This window comes from Cyphellophora europaea (genome assembly GCF_000365145.1).
Source record: "Cyphellophora europaea CBS 101466 unplaced genomic scaffold supercont1.3, whole genome shotgun sequence".
Taxonomy (NCBI): domain Eukaryota; kingdom Fungi; phylum Ascomycota; class Eurotiomycetes; order Chaetothyriales; family Cyphellophoraceae; genus Cyphellophora; species Cyphellophora europaea.
This window is the reverse complement of record NW_008481809.1, coordinates 1,343,527-1,366,695: the sequence shown is the minus strand read 5'-3', so window position 1 is coordinate 1,366,695 and position 23,169 is coordinate 1,343,527. Positions and strand designations below refer to the sequence as shown.

The window sequence follows — 23,169 nt, the reverse complement described above, 5'->3', positions numbered from 1 at the left end:
CGGGCCGCTTGCCCGGGGGGGTGGGAGGGGTCCATGCAAGGGTTAGCGAGGAACGCCGGGGGACCTCTGGCGTGGGGGCTGAGACTTTTTGAGATGCTTTGCGGCCCTCGCATTGGTAATGGGCGATGGTGACGCGTGCAATGCGTCGGGCGGCGTCTGTTAACGTCTCTTCATCAATAGCTGATGGTCCTTGCTTACCAGGTGAAAGGTTAGATATATTCGATAGAGAAGGTGTAGGTTTTGCCACGTTTGAAAGGCTAGAACGGGCGCGATTCGGCGGGGGTGTCACGAAGGTGAGAGGAAACTTGTGAAAGGGCTGACATGGTTGGGGTGAGAGGCCCGAGCTATATATCCTATAGACCCTGATAGAGGAGGCTGGAGGTTGACTTCCAACAGGGGTTCCAGGCAGCTAGCTAGACGCGTATCGACTTCAACTGCAAGTATACGTCGTCATAGAAGACACGTTGAAGGGTGGCAGCGACGACCGGGTCTGCCTGGTTTGCGTTGGTGTCGATGCCGAGAGATGGACCGCCTTCGATACACCGTCTGGCGACGCTGGCATACACTTCGCCCGCTTGTGCTGCGACCGCTGCGAGCGCGTCGGCGAAGTCGCCGTACGGTGCGATCAGGAGGCGCTCCCGAATATGAGGAATTCGTGATGTCGTCAATGGCTTCCCCAAGATTGTGGCCATAATGGTCTCGATCGGGGACCAGAGCGCGAGCTCAATGAGAACGATGCCCAGGGCGTAGATGTCGTGGGACTTTTGAGACCTAGCAGTCGAGTGGTGCAGCAGTTGCGGGTGCTTGTAGTAGTCGTGACGCGCCTGCGATGTGCTCTTGACGGTAATCTCATCTGACGTGTCTGGGCGAGAGAAGTCAAAGCCAGAAATCAGAGGGCTTGCCAGGACCTCGTGGCTGCCGATGCTTCCGGCTACTGGGGACGCGAATATGATGTTGTCGCTTCGGAAACCCTTGTGTAGCCAGTTGACCGCGTGGAGATACAGGAGGGACTCGACCATGCTGTTGGCGAGACGGATGCGTGTTGTGAGCGTGGGCCGTAGACTATATGCGAAGGCGTCTCTCAGCGTGTCTATGCCGACCCAGGCGTTGCCGAGCGAAGGTACTTCGTAGACTAGGCCGTATTGAATGCCGTCCTCAATCTCTCTCTTACAGTAGCCCGCGGAGCGTGGTGAGCGGAACTCCACGGGCTTGTCTTCTCTGCTGAGCAAAAGCGCCAACTTGGCCAGTCGAGTCTCGAGAATGTGCTTGTCATCGATAGAAATATTCGCATTCACAAGCGTACGCCACTCAACGAAGACTTGCTTGCCGTCCAGCACCGTCATTGTCCGATCTTTGTCGTGGTCGGGGTCAGCAATATCAGAGAGGCCGTGTTGGATGTAAAGATCACTCCCATTGAAGTTCGCAGGAGCACTGATGTTCTGGATTTTGAATGCGGCCAAAGAGCTGACCTGTACAGCTGAACTGGCAGGTCCCCCAAAGGTCAAGCTTTGGAAGGTGACGTTCGTTACAGCTGTTGCGGGAGGTGGTTTGATGTCAAGTGCTTCGGTCAGAGTATGAAGATGTGATATCTCCTCGGTCAGCTGTAGCAGCAATAAATTCGACCTTTCTTGCATGATGCGCAGGTCTTCGAGGGCGGATCTGTCGAGGATCGACTCCATGGCATCATTGTAGCCGACCAGGCGCACGATCAACGCCTCAAAGTCCTCATGCTTGATCATGGCCCATTGGAGTTGCGACGCCGCCTGGCCACTAGCTCGCCAGAGACTCTTGGCTCGCTCGAGAAACCTGGTCTGCTTCGGCGAGGAACCTTTCGAAATCTGCAGATCAGGGACACCGAGATCCTCGTACTTGCCGGCAATGCGCAAGGCAGATGCAAAAGCCTGGCTCACTTCGAGGAGGACATCAAGCACCAAGTTGCGGTGCAGGCGGAGCACCTGGCTAGGCAACTGAAGTGAATCTTCCAGGAGGCCAATCTGTTCTCCCCAATTAAGATGTCGGCTCTGCTCGATTCTCAGTCTGGTCCGTAGATGCTGGTAATTTGCGGGCAGATCAGCAACCTCCGTGAAGATCTGATACCCTGAAATCCGGTAAGTGCATGCCGTGTAAATATCATAGGAACATGCCTCTCAGACAGCCCGAGAAGACCTGCAAAGCGAGCGAAACAACACTCAACCCGATGCCAGTAGCCGAGACCGGGTCCATTGGAGGAAACCCTGTTCGCCTGATTCAGGCGGCAAACAAAGCTTAGCAAGAGCGGGGCAGTCGGAGCTTCCTCAGCTCGCGCATCGGTGGTTTCTCTCCTCTCGTAGATAGAAAAGATACCCGTCTGTGCTACAATGAACACAATGGGTGCTGAGAAGTAAAGTCGGCAACAAGGCTCGATGTTGTAGGATTGAGGCGCTCGAGTTGGGGCCAAACCCGCTCTGGAACTCCGTAAGCGCCGGAGCATCTGAAACCAGTCAAGCGCATCTCGACTTCATGCGGGGCGCAGCAGTTACAATATTGACTGCAGCCGCCTTGTGGACTGCGATCGCACTTGCCCCTATCTTCATGAGTCTATGTTAGGCAGCATGAAGAACTGCTGTAGCAACACAGCTGTCGAGAAGCGATCGTCGCTTGCCTCCACCCCGCCAGCGCGTTGAGCTACGGTTCTCCGGATTGGTACAGAGTCTCAGCGTGTGAACCTACTGTCTCTCAGGCTGACTCCAGCAGTCGTATTCTTTCCTGGCTGTTCCGCGCCCATCGAGCCTGTGATGAGTTACTTTATCAGCCATGCAATCGCAAAATGGCACTGGGCCTACCCTCGAACCCAAAGACGATCTAGCCTCGCGAAGGGCTCGCCTTTTTGAAGGTATAGGCAAAGTCATACCAGCCTCATTGGCAGGCGCGCTACACCAAGGTGGTATATTGAGTGATACACAATATACGCACGTCACCCATTGGTGCGAGTCCAACAGATTCCACGAGTGGGGCAAAAGACCTCGAACCCTGGTCATACTGCACATAATTGGCTGTCCAGAGGCAATAGATGGCTTTGTGAATGAAGGACTCTCCGACATCGCCTTGCCTTACTCAGAAGAGAACTTGCCTCGGGTAATCAGAGGCTCCAAGCGTGCCCATTTCATCGCCCATCAGAATAAGGTGCTCTCCGAGCAGGCGATCGATCTAGAACGTCCAGGGGGTGCCCACTGTAACATTGACGGTAACGCGGATGTCCATTTCCATTTGCACAGGGATCTTGGGAGTGGTGGTTTTGGTACCGTCGACCATGTCTTCAGTCGACTAAGCCTGCAGAGCTTCGCTCGGAAGCGCATTCCCCGCGGCAGGTCCTTCAAGAAAGACCAGGTTGCCATCCAGATGTTTGAGAACGAGCTGACTACGTTCAAGGCTCTGTCCCATCGGCACCTGGTCAGATTGATCGGCTCATACACTGACCGGAAGTTTGTGGGCCTTATCATGACTCCGGTCGCTGATATGGATCTGCATACTTATTTACTGGCTTCCAGACATGAGATTCCGGACCAAATCATTAGATTACGGCGATTTTTTGGCTGCCTTGCCACTGCGGTCGAGTATCTGCATCAGCAGCGAATTCGACACAAAGACATCAAACCTCAAAACATCTTGGTGAAAGGTGGTCGAGTGCTACTGACGGACTTCGGGACTTCAAGAAGTTGGGCGGATGATTCACGTGGGACCACTATTGGTACCAACCGACAGGCTTTCACCAAAGCATACTGCGCCCCAGAAGTGGCAATGCACGAGGTACGTAGTCGTATGGGCCACCCGGACTCCGCGCTAACCAATGGCTAGACACGAAACACTTCGGCTGATATCTGGTCATTAGGGTGCGTCTTTCTAGAGATGTGCACCGTTTTAGGTGGCAAAAGAGTGCCCGAAATGCGTACTTTCTTCGCCAACCACGGTACCGGCGGCACTTATGTTCGTGACAACCCAGAAGGCACTGACCTATGGGTGAATCATCTCAAAGAGCTATCACCCGATAACGATGATCACCAAGTACTTGATCTCGTTCAAGATATGTGTGACCATGCTCACGAGAATCGACCTACTGCAACGGAACTGGTTAGTCTCATTCTCGATTTCGAGGGGCAGATGTATTATGACTTCTGCTGCGATCGAGATCAAGAGCAAGATCATATTGGGGGAGGTGATCCAGACATGACCACGATGTTCTACTCTTCACCGCCGATATCAGAGGTTTCCGAACAGAGGTTGACTACAATTGCCGAAACAGAATCTAGCTCTTCGTTGGGAAAGGTGGAAGCCTTGAGCCCAAAGGTATCCCAAGCATCAGCAAGTACTGATATCCTCTGCATGACGAATCCCAACTCCTCACGAAACCAGGGCCCCCCGAGTGAGGACGGGGAAAGGCCAGAAGAAGTCGAGAAAGATCATCCCGTTGATCTTCAGTCCGGAAGCGAAGTTACCCAGGGAGCGAGAGAGAGACAAGCGGATGCGTCAGGGTCTAATGCACCATTACAGCACATCAACAACGAGAGTCGACTAAAAAATGATCGGCACCGAGCGACGCAGAACCACGACGCTACCTCCGCTGATACACTGTCAGATCAGTATGATACACCAGCAGAGATGATACGTGAAACTCATCTCAGAGAAGAGAGAATAGCGGAGCAGCAGCAATCCCGAACACAGAAAGGACCACAAGTAGAAGAGCTGCCTCATGGCCAACGAGGACAGCTTCCCGGTCTGGAATCTCGTACCATCCAACATCCTGATATGGCCGAGCCAGAAACAAAAGCCACTCCAGGTGATACGGGAGACGACATGACAGCGAGGCCGGTACTTCAGCGAGTCCATGGCGACGATACCACAGAAGACTTCGGAGAATCACCGAGCAGTCACGGATCATACGCGTCTCGTGTAAGACTCTCCGAGGAGCAGGGAACGCGCCAGTCCGAGCCAGTGGAAGAGTCAGTCAAGAGAACATCCTATGAGCGGGCTAGGCCGCCTGCCTGGAGGCTGCCCGCGGAATATGCTGAACATGGGGGAGTTGAGCAATTACACGCAGTCTCGGGTCGGGAAGCTAGCACTGCCCCTGGGCAGACCGACGCTTTGGTTGAGCAACTAACTGCTATGGGATTCAGCGGCCCCGAGTCTCTGAATGCATTGAAAACAGCTGACTTTGATGCTGATAAGGTAAGTCACTAGAAATACTTTGGCAGAAGTTAATTAACGCCTTCAGGCTGTTGAATACCTCGTAATTCACCCCGACCAACAAAATGGCGAGATGGCACTGCCCAACGCCTGGCGACATTCCGGCAACAATGAGGTCGAGCCTGGCAGCGACGGATTTCAGGCTCCGAATAGGGGCGAGTCCGAGCCTTTGCCAGCCGGGGACCCAGTAAACGACCCAGTGCTCCGAAACCGAGAGGAAAGCGCATTTTCAAACAAGGGCACAGCAACCGGCGTTGCAACTTCGAGCTCCGAGTCTGCGGACAGTTTCATACAAGCGCAACCACAAGTACGAGCCAGGAGTGTCCCGACTCCTGGTGAGTCCGATCACTCCGGCGTCACATATGGTCGAGAACAGCAATCGGCGCATAGGCCTACAAGGACGGCGAACGCCGGCTTCTCCAAGCCACCTCCCCCTCCACCAAAGACGAGATCAATGTTCGGTAGGATGAAGCACAGGTTGAGCTCAAATTTGCAGAGGGAAATAAACTCTACAAACAAGACATTACCCGCCAATTTCGAGGCGCACCAATCTTCCGCACATGACGGCCAATTCACAAAAGGAAATACAAAACCAGGACAGCACTCAGTGGCACACATTGAGGTGAAGCATGTGGGTGGCAGATCATGCAAGATCCACTTCAAGCTCTCCGACACTATACAGATGCTCAAGAACGAGATCGAGGCACTGGAAGACATTCCCCATCATTCTCAGAAGCTGTTGTTCGATGGCAAGGAGTTGGAGAATGACTCGACCCTCGAATCATGCCGCATCAAAGACGGAGCGATTGTCTACCTAGTCACGGGCCGTCGCCACACTGTGCAACCTGACTCGGATGGCATGATGCCTATTTTGGTGACGTGGCGCATCGGCGAGCTGAGAAGCGAAGTCATCTCTATAGACGTCTTACGTTCCTATACAATCAGGGCCGTGAAGGACAAGATCCGTGGCTACAACAGGATTCCGCCTGCCCAGCAGGCGTTGTTCTCGGCAGATCAGCCGTTGAGCGATGATGACCGAACCCTAGAATCTTACAACATCCAGTACAACGACGTTGTTAGGATGATTGTATGGTGAAGTTGCCCCAGCAGCGTGCAGACGGTGTGATGGGACGACGATGGTGATGCGGACAGAGTCAGATGGCGTAGCAAAGGATGAGTTTTGTGCGTGTCCATCTATGTACTGAGCGTTTCAAGCGAGACTCTGGCACGGAGTAGCAAATTATATCATGCAGGTCTCACAAGAATAGTGAACAAGTCGTTATGTTTGAAGACGGATATGTCGGTGAGATGGCACGACATCCAATACATCTCCACGTGAAAGAATCAAGTGCCCGTTATCGATAACACCAGGAACTGACGGCTGTGTCGACGCGCATCTGACCTCGTCCGCTTCACTCGCCTCTACCTCCACGAGCAAGTCGGTTCTGTAAAGATGAGTGTTGTACTTGCGGCAGCAGACCTGTCACTTCACGATGCTGCCTAGAGATTACAGTCCGCCATACCTGTACGCCCCCAAACCTCGCCATCGATGCTGGTCCCTCCGCACTACGACGATTATACCCGCGCTCGTGTTCCTGACCGTGACTGTTTCGATCCTGTTCATGATGAAGGAAGCACCCGCGTCACTACCGACGACGCCCGGCACCGCTGAGCCGGGGCATGATGGCTCGGTGTGGTTCCGATTGCAGGCAGTACCGGATTACTTTGTTCAGTCAGACCCTACAACGAACGACTCCAGCTTCTCCTTCCTCACCAGCAATTTCGGCCTCGTTTCTCGATCCTATTCCTCCGATCCTTCGTACCCATCAGACAAGCCCGACCCGACGCAGTGGGAGCTCTTCTTCCACCATCTTGATACGCTGAACGCGGATGCCCCGCCTTCAACAACATACCGGCTGCTATTCCTCGGTCGGCACGGTCAGGGCTACCACAACGTGGCCGAAAGCTTCTACGGCACAGTGCAGTGGGACTGCTACTGGTCGACTCTGGAAGGGAACGAAACGGTATCGTGGGCTGATGCGCACCTCACGACCGTGGGCCAGGGACAGGCCCGCACCGCCTCTGCTTTCTGGGACTCGCAGATCCGAGATCAAAAGATGAAGACGCCGGACGCATACTACCTCAGTCCCTTTGATCGGGCGATCGAGACGGCCGATATCACGTATCGAAGCTTGACCTTCCCTCCGGGCTCAGCTCCATTTAGCCCTCTCATCAAGGAAATGCTGCGCGAGACTAACGGCGTGCATACTTGCGACCGGCGCTCACCACTATCCACCATCAAGGCACGTTGGCACGATCCCCCGTACAGAATCGAAAAGGGCTTCTCGGAGAAGGACGAGCTATGGAAGCCTGATCTACGAGAAACAGCTTCGGCACACACGGCGCGGATGCTCCATGCTCTAGATGACATTCTCCGCCACGATGACAGCACCGTCATCTCCATCACCGTCCACTCCGGCGTCATTGCAGCAATTCTTCGCGGCGTCGGTCACCGCGTATTCAAGATGGAGACTGGCGGTATCATCCCCGTGCTGGTCAAGGCCGAGCGCGTAGAAGGTCAGCGGCCAAAAATGGACACCGAGCCGTGGCGTCCGAAGCCGGATTGCCCTCCCGACGTCAGCATTTCAGCCAGAGACCCAGCGACGGATAATTTCAGGGACTTCCTGGAAGTCAACGGGGGCATTCGTCTGTGAATCCCTCAATGTTGCGTTTTCGCAACGTAGAATCATTCCACCCCAAGACCTCGAACATACAGTAGCCTTTCCGTCTTCGTAGGTGAAGAGCCCCATGATTTCTCGAAAGCCACCACCTCCTCCTAGGGACAATTGACCAGACCGACAAGGCCACGAGGTTCTCCTGCGCGCCAATGCTTGCTCATCAGTCGTGCTGCCATTCACCCCCGTTCTACTAGTGCGGCTCGAGCCTTACCCCTGTCCCCCCTTAGCGCTGTCTGTATTCGTAAGCGCGCCCACCAATCCTTCCAGCCCCAGTCTGCAATACCTCCGGGCAATCGTTTCATCTCATCTGGGTTTGGAGCACGATGAAAAAGCAAAAGTCTGCGTTTTCGTAACAGAGTTCGTCAACGGCGTGGCTTGGGCCGCGCAGCCTAGCTAGACGCGGGGGGAGCGAGCAGCCTTTCGTTTTTGTGTGTGTCAGCTGGAGACATGTAAGGAGACAGATTTTCAACGCTGTGAAGGCACTGCGGACGAAAGCTAGTCGCGGATTGGAAAAGACAGAACAGACTGATCAAACACTTCTGCTGAGATGGTCTTCATCTATGCTGTAAAGGATTGGCAAAATGCCCTAATGTGCTAACACACAGCAGAAGAATGCCCACAACCTAGCTAGGTTGATACTTTCGGCACGGCTGGGGCCCCGAAAGATCAGAGTAAAACATCCTAGAGATTGTCATTAGACAGAACTGATGTCTCTTTGTCTATGACACAACGCCGCAACACCGAGCTAGCAATCATTCATTCATTGCATCCGTGCCGTAAAGCCTTCATATGGACCAGATCAAACTGAGAATAGTCGTTAGAGTAAACATTAAACCCAGTCCAGGAACCGTACCGAGTGGAGGTTGGCCATCATGGAGAGGCCGATGAGTCGAACTTGAGTCCGGATCCGTGGTGGGAGTGGTCAAGTTGGCAGGAGCATCCCTGATTACCACATTGGACAAAGTCTTGGGTGGCGCGGTCTGGTTGACAAGTAATGTGTACATGATCTCCATGGCAGAAAGCTGCTGACCTACTCCAGTGTTGTTGTCGTAACTACCAGTGTACCAGCGGAATCCGCAAGTTCTGCCATCGGAACCACCAGTACAAGCGGCAGCAGCCCCGGCAGCAGAAGCTTTTAGCAAAGCACCAACCTTGCCGGCGGTGTTTGGGGCCATCAGCGATGTACCAGCCAGCCAGCGTGCGAGATAGGCCTTCTTGGACAATTGATCCACGTTACAACTGTTGTCAAGCTCGCATTGAGCCTCAAACATGATGCCGGTCGCATTCGGAAAAGGGGAGAAGAAGGTCGAAGTAGCATCGAGGAGGCCGTTGGTTCGCGTCCACCAGACGTCACTACCGTTGGTGTAGTTTTGCAACACAGCGGCGCCATACAAGAAGACTCCGACGTTGTATGTCCACTGGTGGTGATCCACTCGAGTACAGTTGATCAATTCATCCGAGCCGTCAAAGACATTGTAGATGTTGTCGATCAGACCAATACCCGTTGTCCAGTCCCAGATCTTGTTGGCCCAGTCCAGGTAGGTGTTGTTGCCAGTGTATCGAGCAAGACGAGCCGAGATTTGGAAAAACGCTCCGTTGGCGATGGATTGTCTAAGAGTATCAGCATGAGCTCGCGAGCTTGGACGATGGCTTACTTGTAGTTGTAGCCCTTGTTCTCCGGATAGAACTGCCATTTCAGGCCACCATTGCAGTTGGTGGTATTCCATCTCTCGACATACAGCTGCCAGGCGTTCTGAGCAGTGGTGATCCAGGTGGGAAAGGGGGCGGGTGGCTCTGGAAAACCGTGCTCGGCAGCAGACAGCGCAGCAAAGACCCAGAAGGCCTGATCATCATTGCCCTCGTTGAAAGCCTCAACAGGCACAACCCAGTCGGACTGAGGGCCCATCTGCGAGACTAAGGCTTCCCACGTGATGTTGTTGTATTGATCGTCGCCGGTGTAGTGCCAGTAGTTAACCATACCCCCCCAGGCCGCGCCAGACTCCCACCAGTAGTATGGCGGGTAAGGGAATTTGCCAAGTACGCCACCAGCGGTGTCGCCATTGTAAAGGGACCGGAGACCTCGAGCGGCGATCGATGCAGCGTCGATGACGGACGCGGTGTGATTGAGGTTGAGATTGATGGCCAAGGCGGCGACCGCAAAGGAGAGAACCGCCACACGGGTGTGAGCGAAAGCCATTTCGAAAACCCAAAGGAAAGACTATGGTCAGATGATGGAAGTAAGCGATTCGCAAGAAAGGATGAGGTAGTTCAAGTCTATCAAGCCATCGAGGGAAAGCACGGAGGACAGGCGCGGGAGGTGCAAATAGTGTTGACAAAAAGTCTGCGAAGCCACTACATGGTTTACTGCTCGCCGCGGCAGCCTTACCTGACAACAGTGAGCCTTCACTGAGCAACGAGTGAAGTGGCGGTTTGCCACACGTTTTCACGACGAAGCAATGGCGACCTGCAGCGTGACGACAACGAATTCGGCTTGCCCTTCTTGGCGTTGGTGAGCTACGGCGGAGCATAAGCAGCTGCACAATTACGGCAAAGTAGAAACACCAGTATGGCATAGCTGGCTCACACAGCCACTCCGCCCCAACCGCACTCACCGTCCTTCTGGTATCCGGCCGACTTTACCCTGATCATGGCCAGCGAGGGTGAGTCGGTCACTTTCACCGAAGACGACATATCTGGTCCGCCAGATCTACGCCTGCTTCATTTCAACGATGTCTATCATGTCGAGAGTGGATCAGCGGAGCCGGTGGGTGGCATTCCACGCTTCCAGACTCTATGCAAGCACTACCGAAACGATGAACGCTACAAAGGGCAGCCTGAGCTTCTCACAATGTTCTCGGGTGATGCTTTCAACCCGAGTCTCGAAAGTTCGGTCACCAAGGGAAGCCACATGGTCCCTGTACTCAACAAACTGAAGACGGACGTGGCTTGCGTAGGCAACCATGATCTAGACTTCGGCATCAAGCAGTTCCGCAACTTGGCCAAGCAGTGTGAGTTTCCCTGGCTTCTGGCGAATGTCCTCGATCCGGCTTTGGGCGAAGGCGTGCCACTAGCCAACGCCCAGAAGACACTCATGCTTACCGCTTCCAATGGCGTCAAGGTGGGTGTCATTGGACTGGTCGAACGCGAATGGCTGGCCACCATCAACTCTCTTCCACCGAATCTCATCTACAAGTCGGTCTCTGCCACAGCCATAGAGCTAGCCCCGCAGCTTCGAGAGCAGGGAGCGGAGATCATCATTGCTCTTACACATCAGCGCGAGCCAAACGACAACAAGCTTGCTGAAAAGACGCCTGACGGTGTTGTTGACCTGATCCTTGGCGGGCACGACCACTACTATTCACATTCGGTCATCAATGGCACACACATCCTTCGATCCGGCACCGACTTCAAGCAGCTGAGCTATATTGAAGCCCGGAAGCGCAAAGGTGGATCTTCAAAGTGGAGCTTCCACATCATGCGTCGAGATGTGGTCAAGAGTATCTCGCGGGATCCGGAGATGGTCGAGCTTGAGGAGAAGCTATCATCCTCTCTCAAGTCAAAGCTGGAGAAGCCACTAGGATATACCGCGGCGCCTCTTGATGCCCGATTCACAACCGTGCGTATGAAGGAGTCCAACATTGGCAACTTTGTCTGCGACCTAATGCGTTTCCACTATCAAGGCGACTGCGCACTGATGGCTGCCGGCACCATTCGCGGCGACCAAATCTATCCACCAGGCGTTCTCAAGGTCAAGGATATCATGACCTGCTTTCCCTTCGAGGACCCCTGCATAGTGATCAAGGTGACCGGAAAAGCACTCAAGGCAGCCTTGGAAAACTCGGTCTCCCAGTATCCCGCTCTAGAAGGACGCTTCCCACAAGTCTCCAACATCACCCTCGAATTTGACCCTCAGCGGCCAAGTGGCTCACGAGTTCTTTGGACCAATGTAGGTGACGCTCCTGTCGACGACGAGAGACAGTATACTCTAGTCACTAGAGGCTATATGGGGCGGGGCAAAGACGGTTTCGACTCCCTACTGGTCAAGTCGGAGGGAGGCGAGTGTGAGGAGCTTGTCCACGAAGAGAACGGTATCCTCCTGAGCATGCTTCTGCGGCAGTACTTTATGAGCCTAAAGATTCTTGGCCAGTGGAAACACTGGAGCAACAGTCTGGGTCGACATTTCAACCGCGTCCACGAAGGTTTGCACGACATCCACACCGTGGTCGAACCCAAGACTCCTGCATCGCCAGAAAGGGTGAAATCCTTTTCCTTTCACCACAAGAAGGGTCCACACAAGCGAACTCACAGCGAGGCCAACCCCAAGCCTCCGCCGGAGGTTGAGTCCGACTCTGACTCGGAAGTGGACGATGCAAATGCGCTTGAAGACATCAAATTCAACGAAAGAGAACTTCAACTGATCCGAAAAGTCATGAGAAAATGGTGGCGGCTCGCCGGGTTGACCAAGAAGAAGTTGCATCCTAACGTCTGCGACAACATTGACGAAGGCGAATTCAATGCGGATTGGACCAGGGTGAGTCTCAAACATTCAAGTTCTCAAGCAATTACAGCACGCTGACGATTCACAGGCTATTGCTCCACGGCTGGAGGGGCGCATCAGGATGGTACAAAAAGGCGATCAATCTGCAAGATGAAAGGAAGTATTCGACCCATTCTGAACCTTGCACTACGCCGCTTCCCAACGTCCCAAGACTGTTTCTCCTTAGGCAACTCACACAGCCTGACAATATCGCGCATCATCTTCCTCGGCGCGTGCATTCTATCTAACGCAACGGCCATGCTTGGCCTCAAACAATTCTGCTAAAGCAGGCTTGGCCGCCAAACAAGCCTTTCGTCCTATTCCCGCGAGTCACATGAGCAGGTATACCATGTTCTCCATGTTACCCCGAGCCCCGAGTCTGAGCAGTTTTCCTTACCCGGTCGTTCCACAGGAGCATGCACATTCGCAGATGGTTGGTCACGAACACGACGCCGTCACCCTGCTTAAGTATACATTTACGACCCCTTGCGCGCCCTCGCCTCCGCCCTCAGCCTCGACAGCAACAGCACCACCCTCAGATCGGCATGCTCCTCTTCCCAGCTTTCTCAGTCACCGACGTCTTCGGTCCGCTCGACATCCTCAACTTGTTCTCCTACAGCACCCAGCTAAATCTGCACCTCATCGCTCCCACCCTCTCCCCCATCAGCACTCAACCCCGAATGATGAACTCCTACACAACTCCTCCTTCTCGCAATCCATCGTGCCCACCGACACCTTGGCCACGGCCGCAGACCTCGACCTGCACGCCCTTTTCGTCCCCGACGGCGTCGGCACGCTCGCCCCCACCCCAGACCTTCAGCCCAGGATCGACTACATCACCACCACGTACCCGTCCCTCACGCACCTGATCTCCACCTGCACGGGCGCCGGCGTCCTCGACGGCCGCAACGCAACAACCAACAAGGCCATGTGGAACGAGACGGTCAGCCACGGCCCGCGCACCAATTGGATCGGGCATGCGCGCTGGGTCAGGGATGGGAACGTGTATTTGCGCAGTGGCGTGAGTGCGTGGATCGAGGACGTGTGGCGTAAGGAGCGGGCGGATGAGTTGGCCGTGGGGATCGAGTATCCGAGGATCACGGATTGGCGCGATGACCCCGTTTGCCGAGTATTGGGGCGTGAAGGACGTGCCGCCTATTGAGGGTTAGAAAGGGGGTGGGTGAGGAGGGTATGGAGTCGCTTGACAGGGCTCCCACGTGAGGCGATGATGGGATGGGATGGGAAATAGGAGTTTGGCCGTGTGGTCAGGAAAGTGCATACCTCGTGTTGGTGGAGGGGACGAGTGAATGCGAGTTTCGTTTTCGTCGGTCGGTATTCCACAGACATGTTTACCTTCCGACTGCCTGGCGTCGAATTTGTCCTCATACTGGCGCAGTATATCTGCTCGATAGTATGCGCTACAGCACAACAAACTAGTCTTTGATCCCCGGACGCTGACCCAATCACGATGGCAACTGCAACAAAGGCTCATATGGGATGGATGCCTTGCAAGCTCTTTGATGGTCCTGCCTGATGCGCGCCCATCCGTTTGTTTCAAGTAATGAAACAACAACAGCAGCAGCAGCAGCACCAAGTCTTGCCTCGATCACAGGAAATGCCCTGTCTACTCCAGCCAGCTATGCAGCCACTTCGTCCATATCCGCCGAATAAGTCAAGTTGGGCGGCAACAGCACCTTTGGCGGCCACTCGGCGGCCGTGTACGCACAGGCAAATTCATGCACGCCAGAACCCACCACGCGTTCGACCTCCTTTGCTCCCTCACCCTCACCCGCAGCAGCGGCGGCGGCGGTGGCGGCGGCGGCCCATTCACTAGGAAGCGTGACTACCGCCCGACTATTCGGCGGCACGGTAAGCTTCATTCTAAACTTCGTCTCCCTTCCCCCCAGTTGTTGTTGTCGAGCATCCCTCCCGTCGTCGTCTTTTTCCAACCCCACCCACCACTCCACGCGGATCATCCCACACGGCCCATCAAACGCCGTCTTCGCCCATGTCAAGTTCCCACCGGGCACCGGCCTGACCCTGAACGTCCGCCACCCGGCTTCACCCTCCGCCAGCATACCGAGCCCACCCACGCGACCGTGCAGCCACTGCGCCACCGCCCCCAGCGCGTAGTGGTTGAAGCTGGTCATGCTCCCCGGATTGATACTGCCGTCGGGAAGCATGCTGTCCCAGCGCTCCCACACGGTCGTCGCGCCCATGGCGATGACGGGGAACAGCCAGCCCGGGCACTCCTTCTGGAGGAGCATGCGGTAGGCGAGCGGCGCTTGCCCCGTCTGGGTCAGCGCTTCAAGGATGCGCGGGGTGCCGGCGAAGCCGGTGGCGATTTTGAAGCGGGCAGCGCGCACGAGTTTGCTGAGTTGCTGGGTGGCGGTTGTGAGTTGGTGCGGGGTGTGGTAGAGGTTGAAGGTGATGGCAAGGGCAAGGCCGGTCTGCGTGTTGGACATGAGGTTGCCGCTGGGGGTGATGTATTTGTCTTGGAACCGTGTTAGGAGAGTTGTCGCTTGCTGTGCGTACTCGCGCGCCAGCTGGTCTTTGCCTAGCAGCTCGCAGACCCGAGCGAAGATCTGTGTGGCCCGCACCAGGTAGGCATCCGCTACCAATACGGAGTCTGTCCAAGCTCAGGCCCGGCTGCTGAGGCGGGGCGGTCGGGTCGAGCCAGTCGGCGAGCTGCCAGCGATACAAGTCCCACAGGCCGTCGGCGCCGCGGTCGACGCCCTTGTCGAGCCAGGCGCGCATGGAGTCGAACTGCCGCTCCAGCACGGTGACGTCCGAGGTGAAGCGGAAGAGCTCCTCCGGCAGCATGATGGTCACGTCGTGCCAGACTGCTTGGGGGATCCGAGGCCAGTCGGGAAGAGGGACGAAGGGGCATACAAGACCGGGTATTCCGTTGGGATCGGCGAGCTGCTCGACTGCGAGGCTGGAGAGCCAGTCGTCGAGGAAGCCGATGGTGTCGTAGAGGTAGCACGCGGTGGGGGCGAAGACGTTGATGTCGCCTGTCCAGCCTAACCTGGAACCACAAAAGAGGCGTCAGTACAGGGGCTTTATGGGAAGAATGCAGTAGGGCCACATGCCTTTCATCACGCTGAGGACAATCGGTTGGGATGGACAAGAAATTCCCTCGCATCGACCATACAATATTCTCGTGTAACCGATTCACCCAGTGGTTTGAGCATTCAAAGAAGCCGCGTCGTCGAATCGCACTGTGCATGACTAGTGCCACGACGTTGTCCTGCAGCGCTTCATCGCCGCCCGGCCAGCCCTCGACTTGCACGTACCGAAAGCCATGGAAGGTGAACTTGGGCGTCCAGTTCCGAAGCTCTTCACCGGAGCCGATGACAGTATCTTCGCAACGGGCTTCGTTCAGCGGCCGCGTGCCGAGCTCGCCGTGCTCCATGACCTCGGCGTGACGGACGGTCAGTCTGTGGCCTGTGGACAAGTGCAGTGACTTGACGCGGATTCTGCCGACGAGGTTCTGGCCGAAATCGATGATGGTCTTGTTGCTCTTGGAGCGGAACACCGCGGCCGCGGGTCGTTCTTCTATGACTCTCACTGGTGGTGCATTCGGCGCGACCAGCAACGGCTGCGGCGGAGAGTCGAGCCGCGTGACCGGTCTGAAGCTCGACGTGTCACCGCCGACGGCGTTCCACCCAGCCTGCTCGAGTCGCATATCGTATACCTCCCCGTTATACAGCTCGCTGGACACGATCGCGCTCGGCATACACCGCCAGCTCTCATCTGTCACGACAACAGGCTTCCCATCTACCTGCAGCTGGCAAAAAGCCGCCAGCTCTTTCCCTCCGTAGAGGAAGCGCGTGCCGCCCCGAAAGCCGAGTTTTCCTGCATACCAGCCTTCTCCCACTTCGATGGCAAGGACATTCGGCTTGCCCGGCATCACGAACTTGGTCACGTCGAGCACACTATAGTTGAGTCGATGGCCGTAGCTGGTCCAGCCCGGCGCCATGCATTCGTCACTCACGACTTGTCCGTTGATGGATGCCTCGTAGACGCCGAGAGCGGTGACATAGAGCCGTACCGGACTTGCAGATGAATCACCAGGCAGCTCAAACTCCCGCCGGAAACGGACCGGCTGGAGAGGAAACTCCGGGCCAAAGCGCTCGGCTGGTGTGATGAATGACGCTTTCCAGTCCACGGGCTCGAGGAGGCCGACTTCCAGATGCGCAGTAGGGGACCATGTCGTGGCTTCGGGTTGTCTGCTTTCTGCATGCCCAAAAGCTCGGACTCGCACCTGGGCACGCTCGCTTGAGCGAAGCGGCCGATGTGGCCAGGGGACGAGGAGGTTGCTTGAGCCATCATGCTTGAAGGTTTCGGTCGTACCGTCGTCTAGGGCGACTTCGATCTCATAGGCGCTCTGGGTCCATCCGGGCAGCGTCGTCGAGTCGGTGTCGAATTTCCACGAAAGCCGTGGACTCGCGCAGCCAATGCCGAAGCCGGTGGGATGATGCTCGAACTGAGGCGCTTGCAAGGCCGGTTGTGTCATGGATGGTTTTCGGAGGGCAGTACTACACTTCATGAGAAGCGACGCACTGCCTTGTTGACCGGCACGTGAAAGAGGTGGCAGCGTAGAGGCTCTGCATCTGATACTCTTCGTACCGCGACCCTCGTTTGAGTCCTGACTTGTTCTCGTGTCTGATGATGCAGCCGTCGTCTGTCGCAATCTACCGAGCCCCACAGTCCGATAGAGATTCCCAACGTCGAGGTAGAGACGGCATATATTGACCCGAAGATCTGGATCCGACTCGCGTTTTTGATGTGAGTGTTCTCGGCAGGACTTCAGAATTGTTGACCTCCCGGCCCGGTAGCTGGCGGATTGGAGGTGCTGTCGCGGGATCGGTCTAGCTCTGGCCGAATTGTCCCGCGCCGCCTCAGCAAGCTTTCCCTAAGCCGATACTGGTGTCGATGTAGACAGCAAAGTGGGATGTGTCAACCCCTTTGCCCACCTCGTCCGTGGTGGTTGTGGCCTTTCTTCGGAGTTTGGGCTTCCCTCCCCACCGACCCGCTCTTCATCTCGGTCATCGCAAGGAGTAGAAGTATGGGGCTGTTATCATAGGCTTTGCTGCCAGCTGCTAAAAGGAGTATACAGGGTAGGCCAGAATCAGAAGCCCCACGACTGCTCCACCGCGTGGAGACCCCAGGGGGTAAGCTTGGGGTATGTGAACCTGTGAAAGCTCCCCCGGACGCCTGTAGCCCTTTATATAAGACGACCGGTCCAACTTGTTCTTCATCACTGCCCAGTGGCATTCGCTGGCATTCAACGGTCTCAAACATGAAAACCATCATCTACCTGATCACCATTACAACAGCCCTCGGTGGCCTGGTGTTTGGTTTTGATTCAGGTGAGGAAATCCTAGGATCTGGGATTGTGCTTCAAGTCCTCAAACTGATGTTCGCAGGAATTATTGCCACGACCTTTGGCCATGAATCTTTCCGTGTCACCATGTATGGCCCGAGCCAGGTCAACGCGCCATTGACAGGGGCAATTGTGTCCCTGTATAACGTCGGACAAGCATTGGGCGGTCCAATGGTGGGTTATCTGGCGGACAAATACAGTCGGAAATACACCATATCGCTCGCTGCGCTCATTTGTAAGTGTTTGTCGCGCTAGATAGTGTGAGAACTGTGGTTTCTAACAAATCCAGCTGTTGTTGGAGCGGTGCTTCAGGCTGCCGCCATGCATGTTGGCATGATGATCAGTGGCAGATTCCTCGCCGGTGTCGCCTGTGGCCAGCTCCTGGCCGTGGTTCCTGCCTACATTGCCGAAATCTCCCCTCCCGGACAGCGAGGCTTCCTTGTCGGCCTACAAGGCATGATGGTTGCCATTGGTTTTGCGCTGGCGAACTGGGTTGGGTACTCCGGCTCCTTTGCTGCAGGGTCCGCGAGCTGGCGCATTCCTCTTGCGATGCAAATTCCTATTCCCCTGCTTCTGATGGGATTGGTGTTCTTGATCCCATTCACTCCTCGCTGGCGTAAGTTTTTACCGCAACTGCAAACTGCTCGGCAACTAACCGTACGACAGTGGTGCAACAAGAACGCTATGAAGAGGCTAAAGCAGGTTAGCAGGTCCCATGTGAACCTATAGCTTGGATACTGACCCGCAGACAGTATTGACTCGTCTTCGTGGCGGCGCCGAGGATGACAATCTAATTGCCCAAGAGCTGATCCAGATACGTGAGCAAATCTCGCTGGAGAAATCGCAGTCCAACGCATCGTGGAATTATGCACTCAAGGCCATGTTTTCACGCCGCTATATCCGGCGTTCATTGACGGCCGGCTTCATCGTGGCCCAGGCACAGCTCTCTGGTGCCCCCGTCATACAGAACTACCAAACCATCTTCTACGCTCAAGTCGGCTTTACCGGACGCACCTCACTCCTCATCTCAGGCGTGTATGGCATGATGGGCGTCATCGGAACTGCACTGTATCTCACTCTCGTGGCCGACAAGTGGCCCCGCGCCCGGACACTCTGGACTGGGTCGTTAGCGTTGACCGTCAACATCTCCATCTGCATGGCCCTCAGCGCCAGGTTCGGCAGTTCCGGCGACGACGGAGGCAACGGTGCTCGCGCAGCCATTGCTTTCATCTTCATTTACTCGGCCGTGTTTGCCATGTTCTTCAACGCCATGATCTGGGTAGTGCCGTCTGAGTTGTTCCCCATGTTTTTGCGCTCCAAGGGTTTGGCATTCGCTGTTTGCCTCAAGTCAATTGTTGCCATCGTTCTGTCGCAGATCACGCCAACGGCACTAGCAAATATTGGGTGGCGGTAAGATGTTCCTCCGTTCCTCCTGGGGTCTAAGAGTAGTTCTGACGTTTTTCACCAGGTACTACTCACTTTTCATCGCCTGCAACTTCGTTGCTGCTGTGCTGTATTTCTTTTACCTTCCAGAGACGGTAAGTTACCAAATCACGGCTCGGACAAGGAGGAGTAGTAGGGCTGACACAAACTCCACCAGGGAGGGAAAACTCTGGAAGAGATCGCCGAGATCTTCGGTGATACATTGGCCACCGAACATGTTGGAGAGATTGATGTTGATGCGAAGGCTGAGCTGCAAGGAAACGTTCAGGAGATCGACAATGCAGGGAACCGGGCGGCTGGTCGTGCTTGATGTTGGAAGTCAACTGCCAGCCCCCTTCCAGCCCCTTATGGACCTCCTCGAGGTATATAGCTTGGTGCAGGCCCCTAATGTTGTCAAGTTCTTCACGGGTCTTCCCTCACCTTCGTGACATTTGATTGTTGTTCACGCAATCCTCTGGAACAGCGTTTGTTGACAAAAGCGTGAGCACGCATATGATGTTGCCGCTGTCGTACACACGTACTCAGCTTCGTAACCAATCGAACAATCCAAGAGCGCCAACAGTTGCAGCACTCCTCTGTCTGGCCAACCAAAGAAACCTACCTGGTGCCATCTCCGAAGCCCGCCTTTATTAGAATCGACTTCATCTTTAAACCTGACTAGAACCGTGATCGAGAATGGGAATGGTGTGCACTATGATACATCTCCGAGACCGAATTCCAAGATGGACTTTTCGAAGATCACTACGATTCCGTCCGTCAAGAAGCTTGCCTCGCTCAACTTTTGACATCTCCCCCCAAAGTATCAAGACCAACAGCATTCTTTCGCTGATCGGAAGATATAAGCCACGCTGACGTTTTGGTGTAGTATACGTCCATATTAGAAAATTACCAGATTTACATTACGATGCGTCCCGTGCTCGCACGCAGTCGACGGAGCACACAACCAGATTTCTCATCGAATCTACTACTATATGTGCGGTCGATCGTACAACCAGCTCAGCAACGTCTCGACACTTTATGGAAATGGATGGCAGAGTGCAACCCCTTTAATCGGCTATAGCAACGGGGAAGATTCGTATAGAAAGGGCAACAGGTAAGCGAGCGAGTTACCCCCCGGAAGACAAACACGGGTGATACTGGCAGTTCCCAACGCTATGAGACCCTCGGCTTGCGCCCCATCATCTGTCACAAGTCACTGAGGCGGGCAAGAAAAAGAAGAGAAAAACAATCATGTTGATAAAAGAAGAATCGAACAGAATATTAAAAAGAGGTTCTTTGGACACATGTTGTTGTTGATGTTGATGCCCAAAACCTGAAACTCGACATTCGGGCCGAGTCCCAAGATTCAATGAGTTACCAACAGTTGCAAATGCAAAAGACGTACACATGATCATCCTCTTCTCCTTTCCTCCTCTCCTCCGCAAAACCATGCCGCCCACACCTCTCCCAAACTACCATACCTACGATTCAAAAGAACCTTTAAAAAAAACACTACAACAGCTTAAGGGGTAGCATTGTAGCTAGCCTTGCACCCGCCCTTGGCACCAGTCTTGTACGCGATCTGCGCATAGTTGGTGCCGGTGACCGGTCCCAGGCCGGAAGTCTGCCAGCAGAGCTCGTTGTCGCCGGAGCCGGGCTGGCCGTTGACGTAGAGGACGGCTTCGCAGGCACTAATTTCACTTTTTATCAGCAAACCCATTCCTTTCAATCGCCCGGGTTGTGTAAGAAAACTTACGAGTTGTCATTGCAGATGGCAATGCACTGGGCCAGAGTGGCAATCTTCTCGCCGTTGGCGCGCTGCCAGAACTTGCTGTTGGGGCCCGGGCTGGCCTTGACGCCGCAGTTGACCTGGAAGGAGCCGCCGCAGGAGCCTTCGGCGGCGAGGGTCTTGCCGTTGTCGTTGGGGCACGTGGCGCCGGTGGGCTTGGGGACCGCGGAAGTAGTGGTGGTTGTGGTGCTGGTCTTGGTTGAGGTCGAGAGCGTGGTGGCTGGCTTGGTCCAGGTTGGGGTGGGCATCGTGCTGGGCGCGATGGTGGAAACATCGCCCCAGGTGGAGGTGGCGACGGTGGTGGTGGTGGACTTGGTGGTGGGGTCGACGGGGTAGTCTGGGGGGGTTGTGTTAGTGGACTATTTGGAAGCCGGGTGATGGAAGTCGACACTTACCGATCCAGGTGGAGGAAGCTGAGGCGGAGGTGGTTGGCGCCACGGGCTTGGTGGTCGTGGTGGTCGTGCTGCTCGGCGCAGGGACCTCAACCCAGGTGGTCGGGTCAGCTGGGGCAGGGACCCAGATCCAGCTGCCGGTCTTGGTCACGGTGACGACCTTGCAAGAGCCGACAGCGGCATCAACCCAAGTAGCGGTCGGGTCAGCCCAAGTCGCGGCGCTGGTGGTGGTGGTGTCCACAACGGGCTTGGTGGAAGTGGTGGTCGGCTTCACGGGCTTGCTGCTGGAAGTCGACACAGTGTAGTCCTCCCACTTAGTGGTGGTGCTGGTGATCTCCTTGACTGGCTTGGTGGTGGTGCTGGTCTTGGATGGGTCGTAGTCGATCCATGTGGAAGCAGCAGTGGTGGTGGTCGACTCGCTGGTCGGGTCCACTGGAGCGTCACCCCAGTAGGTGGGGGTCTCGGTCTCCTCGACGGGCTTGGTGGTGGTGGTGGTGGTGGTGCTCTTCGATGGGTCGTAGTCGATCCAAGTCGAGGCAGCCGTGGTGGTGGTGGTGCTGCTGCTCTTGATTGGGTCAACAGGCTTGTCTTCCCAGCCAGTGGCTTGAGCGCTGGCCACAAGGGCCGCGATGGCGATACCAGCAACGGTCTTCATTTTGATGATATTAATGAATGTAAGTTTTGGGATGGGTTCGAAAGAGTGGCTAGAGTCAATGACTCTGGAATGAACCTGGCAGGTGGGCTAAAGAGCGGAACGACACGAGTGTCTGGGTAGTGTTTGCTTGCGGGACAGAGGTCGGAAGAAGAGAAGGACAAACAAGAACGGTGAGCTTGGGGGAGGATATACAAGTACGGCGTTGGCGTTGGGCTGGAGCTTCAAATTGCGCTTTGGGGGCTAGAGGCGGTGCGGCGTATAGCAAGCTCGCTGGATTCATGCCGCTTCAGGCATAACGAGCCTATCCCACCTTTCCACTCCTGACGGCAGAGCGAGTGACGCCCCGAGTCGAAACCGGTACAGCCACTGCTCTCAATCTCCCGCCAGCAAACCGTGCTCTAACGGGTACACCACCACTGGGATCATTGGTTGCATGATGGAAATTGCAGAGGGCGGTGACTGACCAAGCCGCAAGAGCCGGGGCAAGGCGTTTTCCCACAGTCTTCCACTCAAGAGACAAGCTAAGCCAAGGCAATTTCGAGCTTGGTGGATCGTGGTGCATCCCAAAGGATGGCGTGACGGCACCGGCGCGGTGTCTATTTTCCGCCACAAAGTTGGGGACTGCCGAGGGCCACAAGCACGAGGTTCGTGCAATTGTGCCCCGGTCATCAGGCAAAAAGGAGAGGAGCTTTCGGGTATTGACACAAGAAGCAGGCAACCGGACAGGCTGACCAGTGGGTGCTGTGGGTGCTGTGGTAACTAGCCAGGGGGTAGGTGATATTTATGTTTGCCCTAGTCCCAGAGAGGAAAGTACCAATTTCCCAGGCCCCTGAGCCAATGATGCGGCACCACCAAAACCGGTCGTCTCCAGAACCAACCTCGCGCTGGAGTCGTGAACAAGATGGAGGGCCGGGTGCTCGGATATCATCTTTCGAATCCTTCGGCTGCTGGTCCGGGCGAAGAAAATACCGCACAGAAATAAGCCATAAAGATCCCTCTGGTCCCCCGTCGTGCGGGCGGCCGAAGA

At 55.4% G+C, this 23,169-nt stretch overlaps 9 protein-coding genes across 9 annotated transcripts; 5 read left to right on the top strand and 4 right to left on the bottom strand.

The window, feature by feature from the left end:
• Nucleotides 1-413: 413 nt before the first annotated feature.
• HMPREF1541_03407 (uncharacterized protein) lies at nt 414-2,223 on the bottom strand (the record flags this gene model as incomplete). Its single annotated transcript, XM_008717758.1, has 2 exons — nt 414-2,098; nt 2,154-2,223. The coding sequence occupies 2 exons, from the start codon at nt 2,221-2,223 to the stop codon at nt 414-416; spliced, it is 1,755 nt and encodes a 584-aa protein (XP_008715980.1).
• A 570-nt stretch (nt 2,224-2,793) lies between these two features.
• HMPREF1541_03406 (uncharacterized protein) lies at nt 2,794-6,316 on the top strand (the record flags this gene model as incomplete). The annotated part of the gene is made up of 3 exons (XM_008717757.1): nt 2,794-3,786; nt 3,835-5,202; nt 5,249-6,316. The coding sequence occupies 3 exons, from the start codon at nt 2,794-2,796 to the stop codon at nt 6,314-6,316; spliced, it is 3,429 nt and encodes a 1,142-aa protein (XP_008715979.1).
• Nucleotides 6,317-6,713: 397 nt separating this feature from the next.
• Nucleotides 6,714-7,934, top strand: HMPREF1541_03405 (uncharacterized protein; the record flags this gene model as incomplete). Its single annotated transcript, XM_008717756.1, has 1 exon — nt 6,714-7,934. The coding sequence occupies one exon, from the start codon at nt 6,714-6,716 to the stop codon at nt 7,932-7,934; it is 1,221 nt and encodes a 406-aa protein (XP_008715978.1).
• An 809-nt stretch (nt 7,935-8,743) lies between these two features.
• Nucleotides 8,744-10,155, bottom strand: HMPREF1541_03404 (uncharacterized protein; the record flags this gene model as incomplete). The annotated part of the gene is made up of 2 exons (XM_008717755.1): nt 8,744-9,569; nt 9,614-10,155. The coding sequence occupies 2 exons, from the start codon at nt 10,153-10,155 to the stop codon at nt 8,744-8,746; spliced, it is 1,368 nt and encodes a 455-aa protein (XP_008715977.1).
• Nucleotides 10,156-10,605: 450 nt separating this feature from the next.
• HMPREF1541_03403 (uncharacterized protein) lies at nt 10,606-12,610 on the top strand (the record flags this gene model as incomplete). The annotated part of the gene is made up of 2 exons (XM_008717754.1): nt 10,606-12,489; nt 12,545-12,610. The coding sequence occupies 2 exons, from the start codon at nt 10,606-10,608 to the stop codon at nt 12,608-12,610; spliced, it is 1,950 nt and encodes a 649-aa protein (XP_008715976.1).
• A 430-nt stretch (nt 12,611-13,040) lies between these two features.
• Nucleotides 13,041-13,657, top strand: HMPREF1541_03402 (uncharacterized protein; the record flags this gene model as incomplete). Its single annotated transcript, XM_008717753.1, has 2 exons — nt 13,041-13,080; nt 13,122-13,657. 2 exons carry the CDS (start codon nt 13,041-13,043, stop codon nt 13,655-13,657), a joined length of 576 nt encoding a protein of 191 aa, XP_008715975.1.
• A 475-nt stretch (nt 13,658-14,132) lies between these two features.
• On the bottom strand, nt 14,133-17,014 carry HMPREF1541_03401 (uncharacterized protein; the record flags this gene model as incomplete). Its single annotated transcript, XM_008717752.1, has 3 exons — nt 14,133-15,052; nt 15,114-15,523; nt 15,666-17,014. The coding sequence occupies 3 exons, from the start codon at nt 17,012-17,014 to the stop codon at nt 14,133-14,135; spliced, it is 2,679 nt and encodes an 892-aa protein (XP_008715974.1).
• Nucleotides 17,015-17,800: 786 nt separating this feature from the next.
• Nucleotides 17,801-19,637, top strand: HMPREF1541_03400 (uncharacterized protein; the record flags this gene model as incomplete). Its single annotated transcript, XM_008717751.1, has 7 exons — nt 17,801-17,870; nt 17,928-18,119; nt 18,174-18,500; nt 18,551-18,586; nt 18,637-19,294; nt 19,353-19,422; nt 19,485-19,637. The coding sequence occupies 7 exons, from the start codon at nt 17,801-17,803 to the stop codon at nt 19,635-19,637; spliced, it is 1,506 nt and encodes a 501-aa protein (XP_008715973.1).
• A 1,191-nt stretch (nt 19,638-20,828) lies between these two features.
• On the bottom strand, nt 20,829-22,142 carry HMPREF1541_03399 (uncharacterized protein; the record flags this gene model as incomplete). The annotated part of the gene is made up of 3 exons (XM_008717750.1): nt 20,829-20,997; nt 21,063-21,432; nt 21,491-22,142. 3 exons carry the CDS (start codon nt 22,140-22,142, stop codon nt 20,829-20,831), a joined length of 1,191 nt encoding a protein of 396 aa, XP_008715972.1.
• Between the last annotated feature and the right edge of the window lie 1,027 nt (nt 22,143-23,169).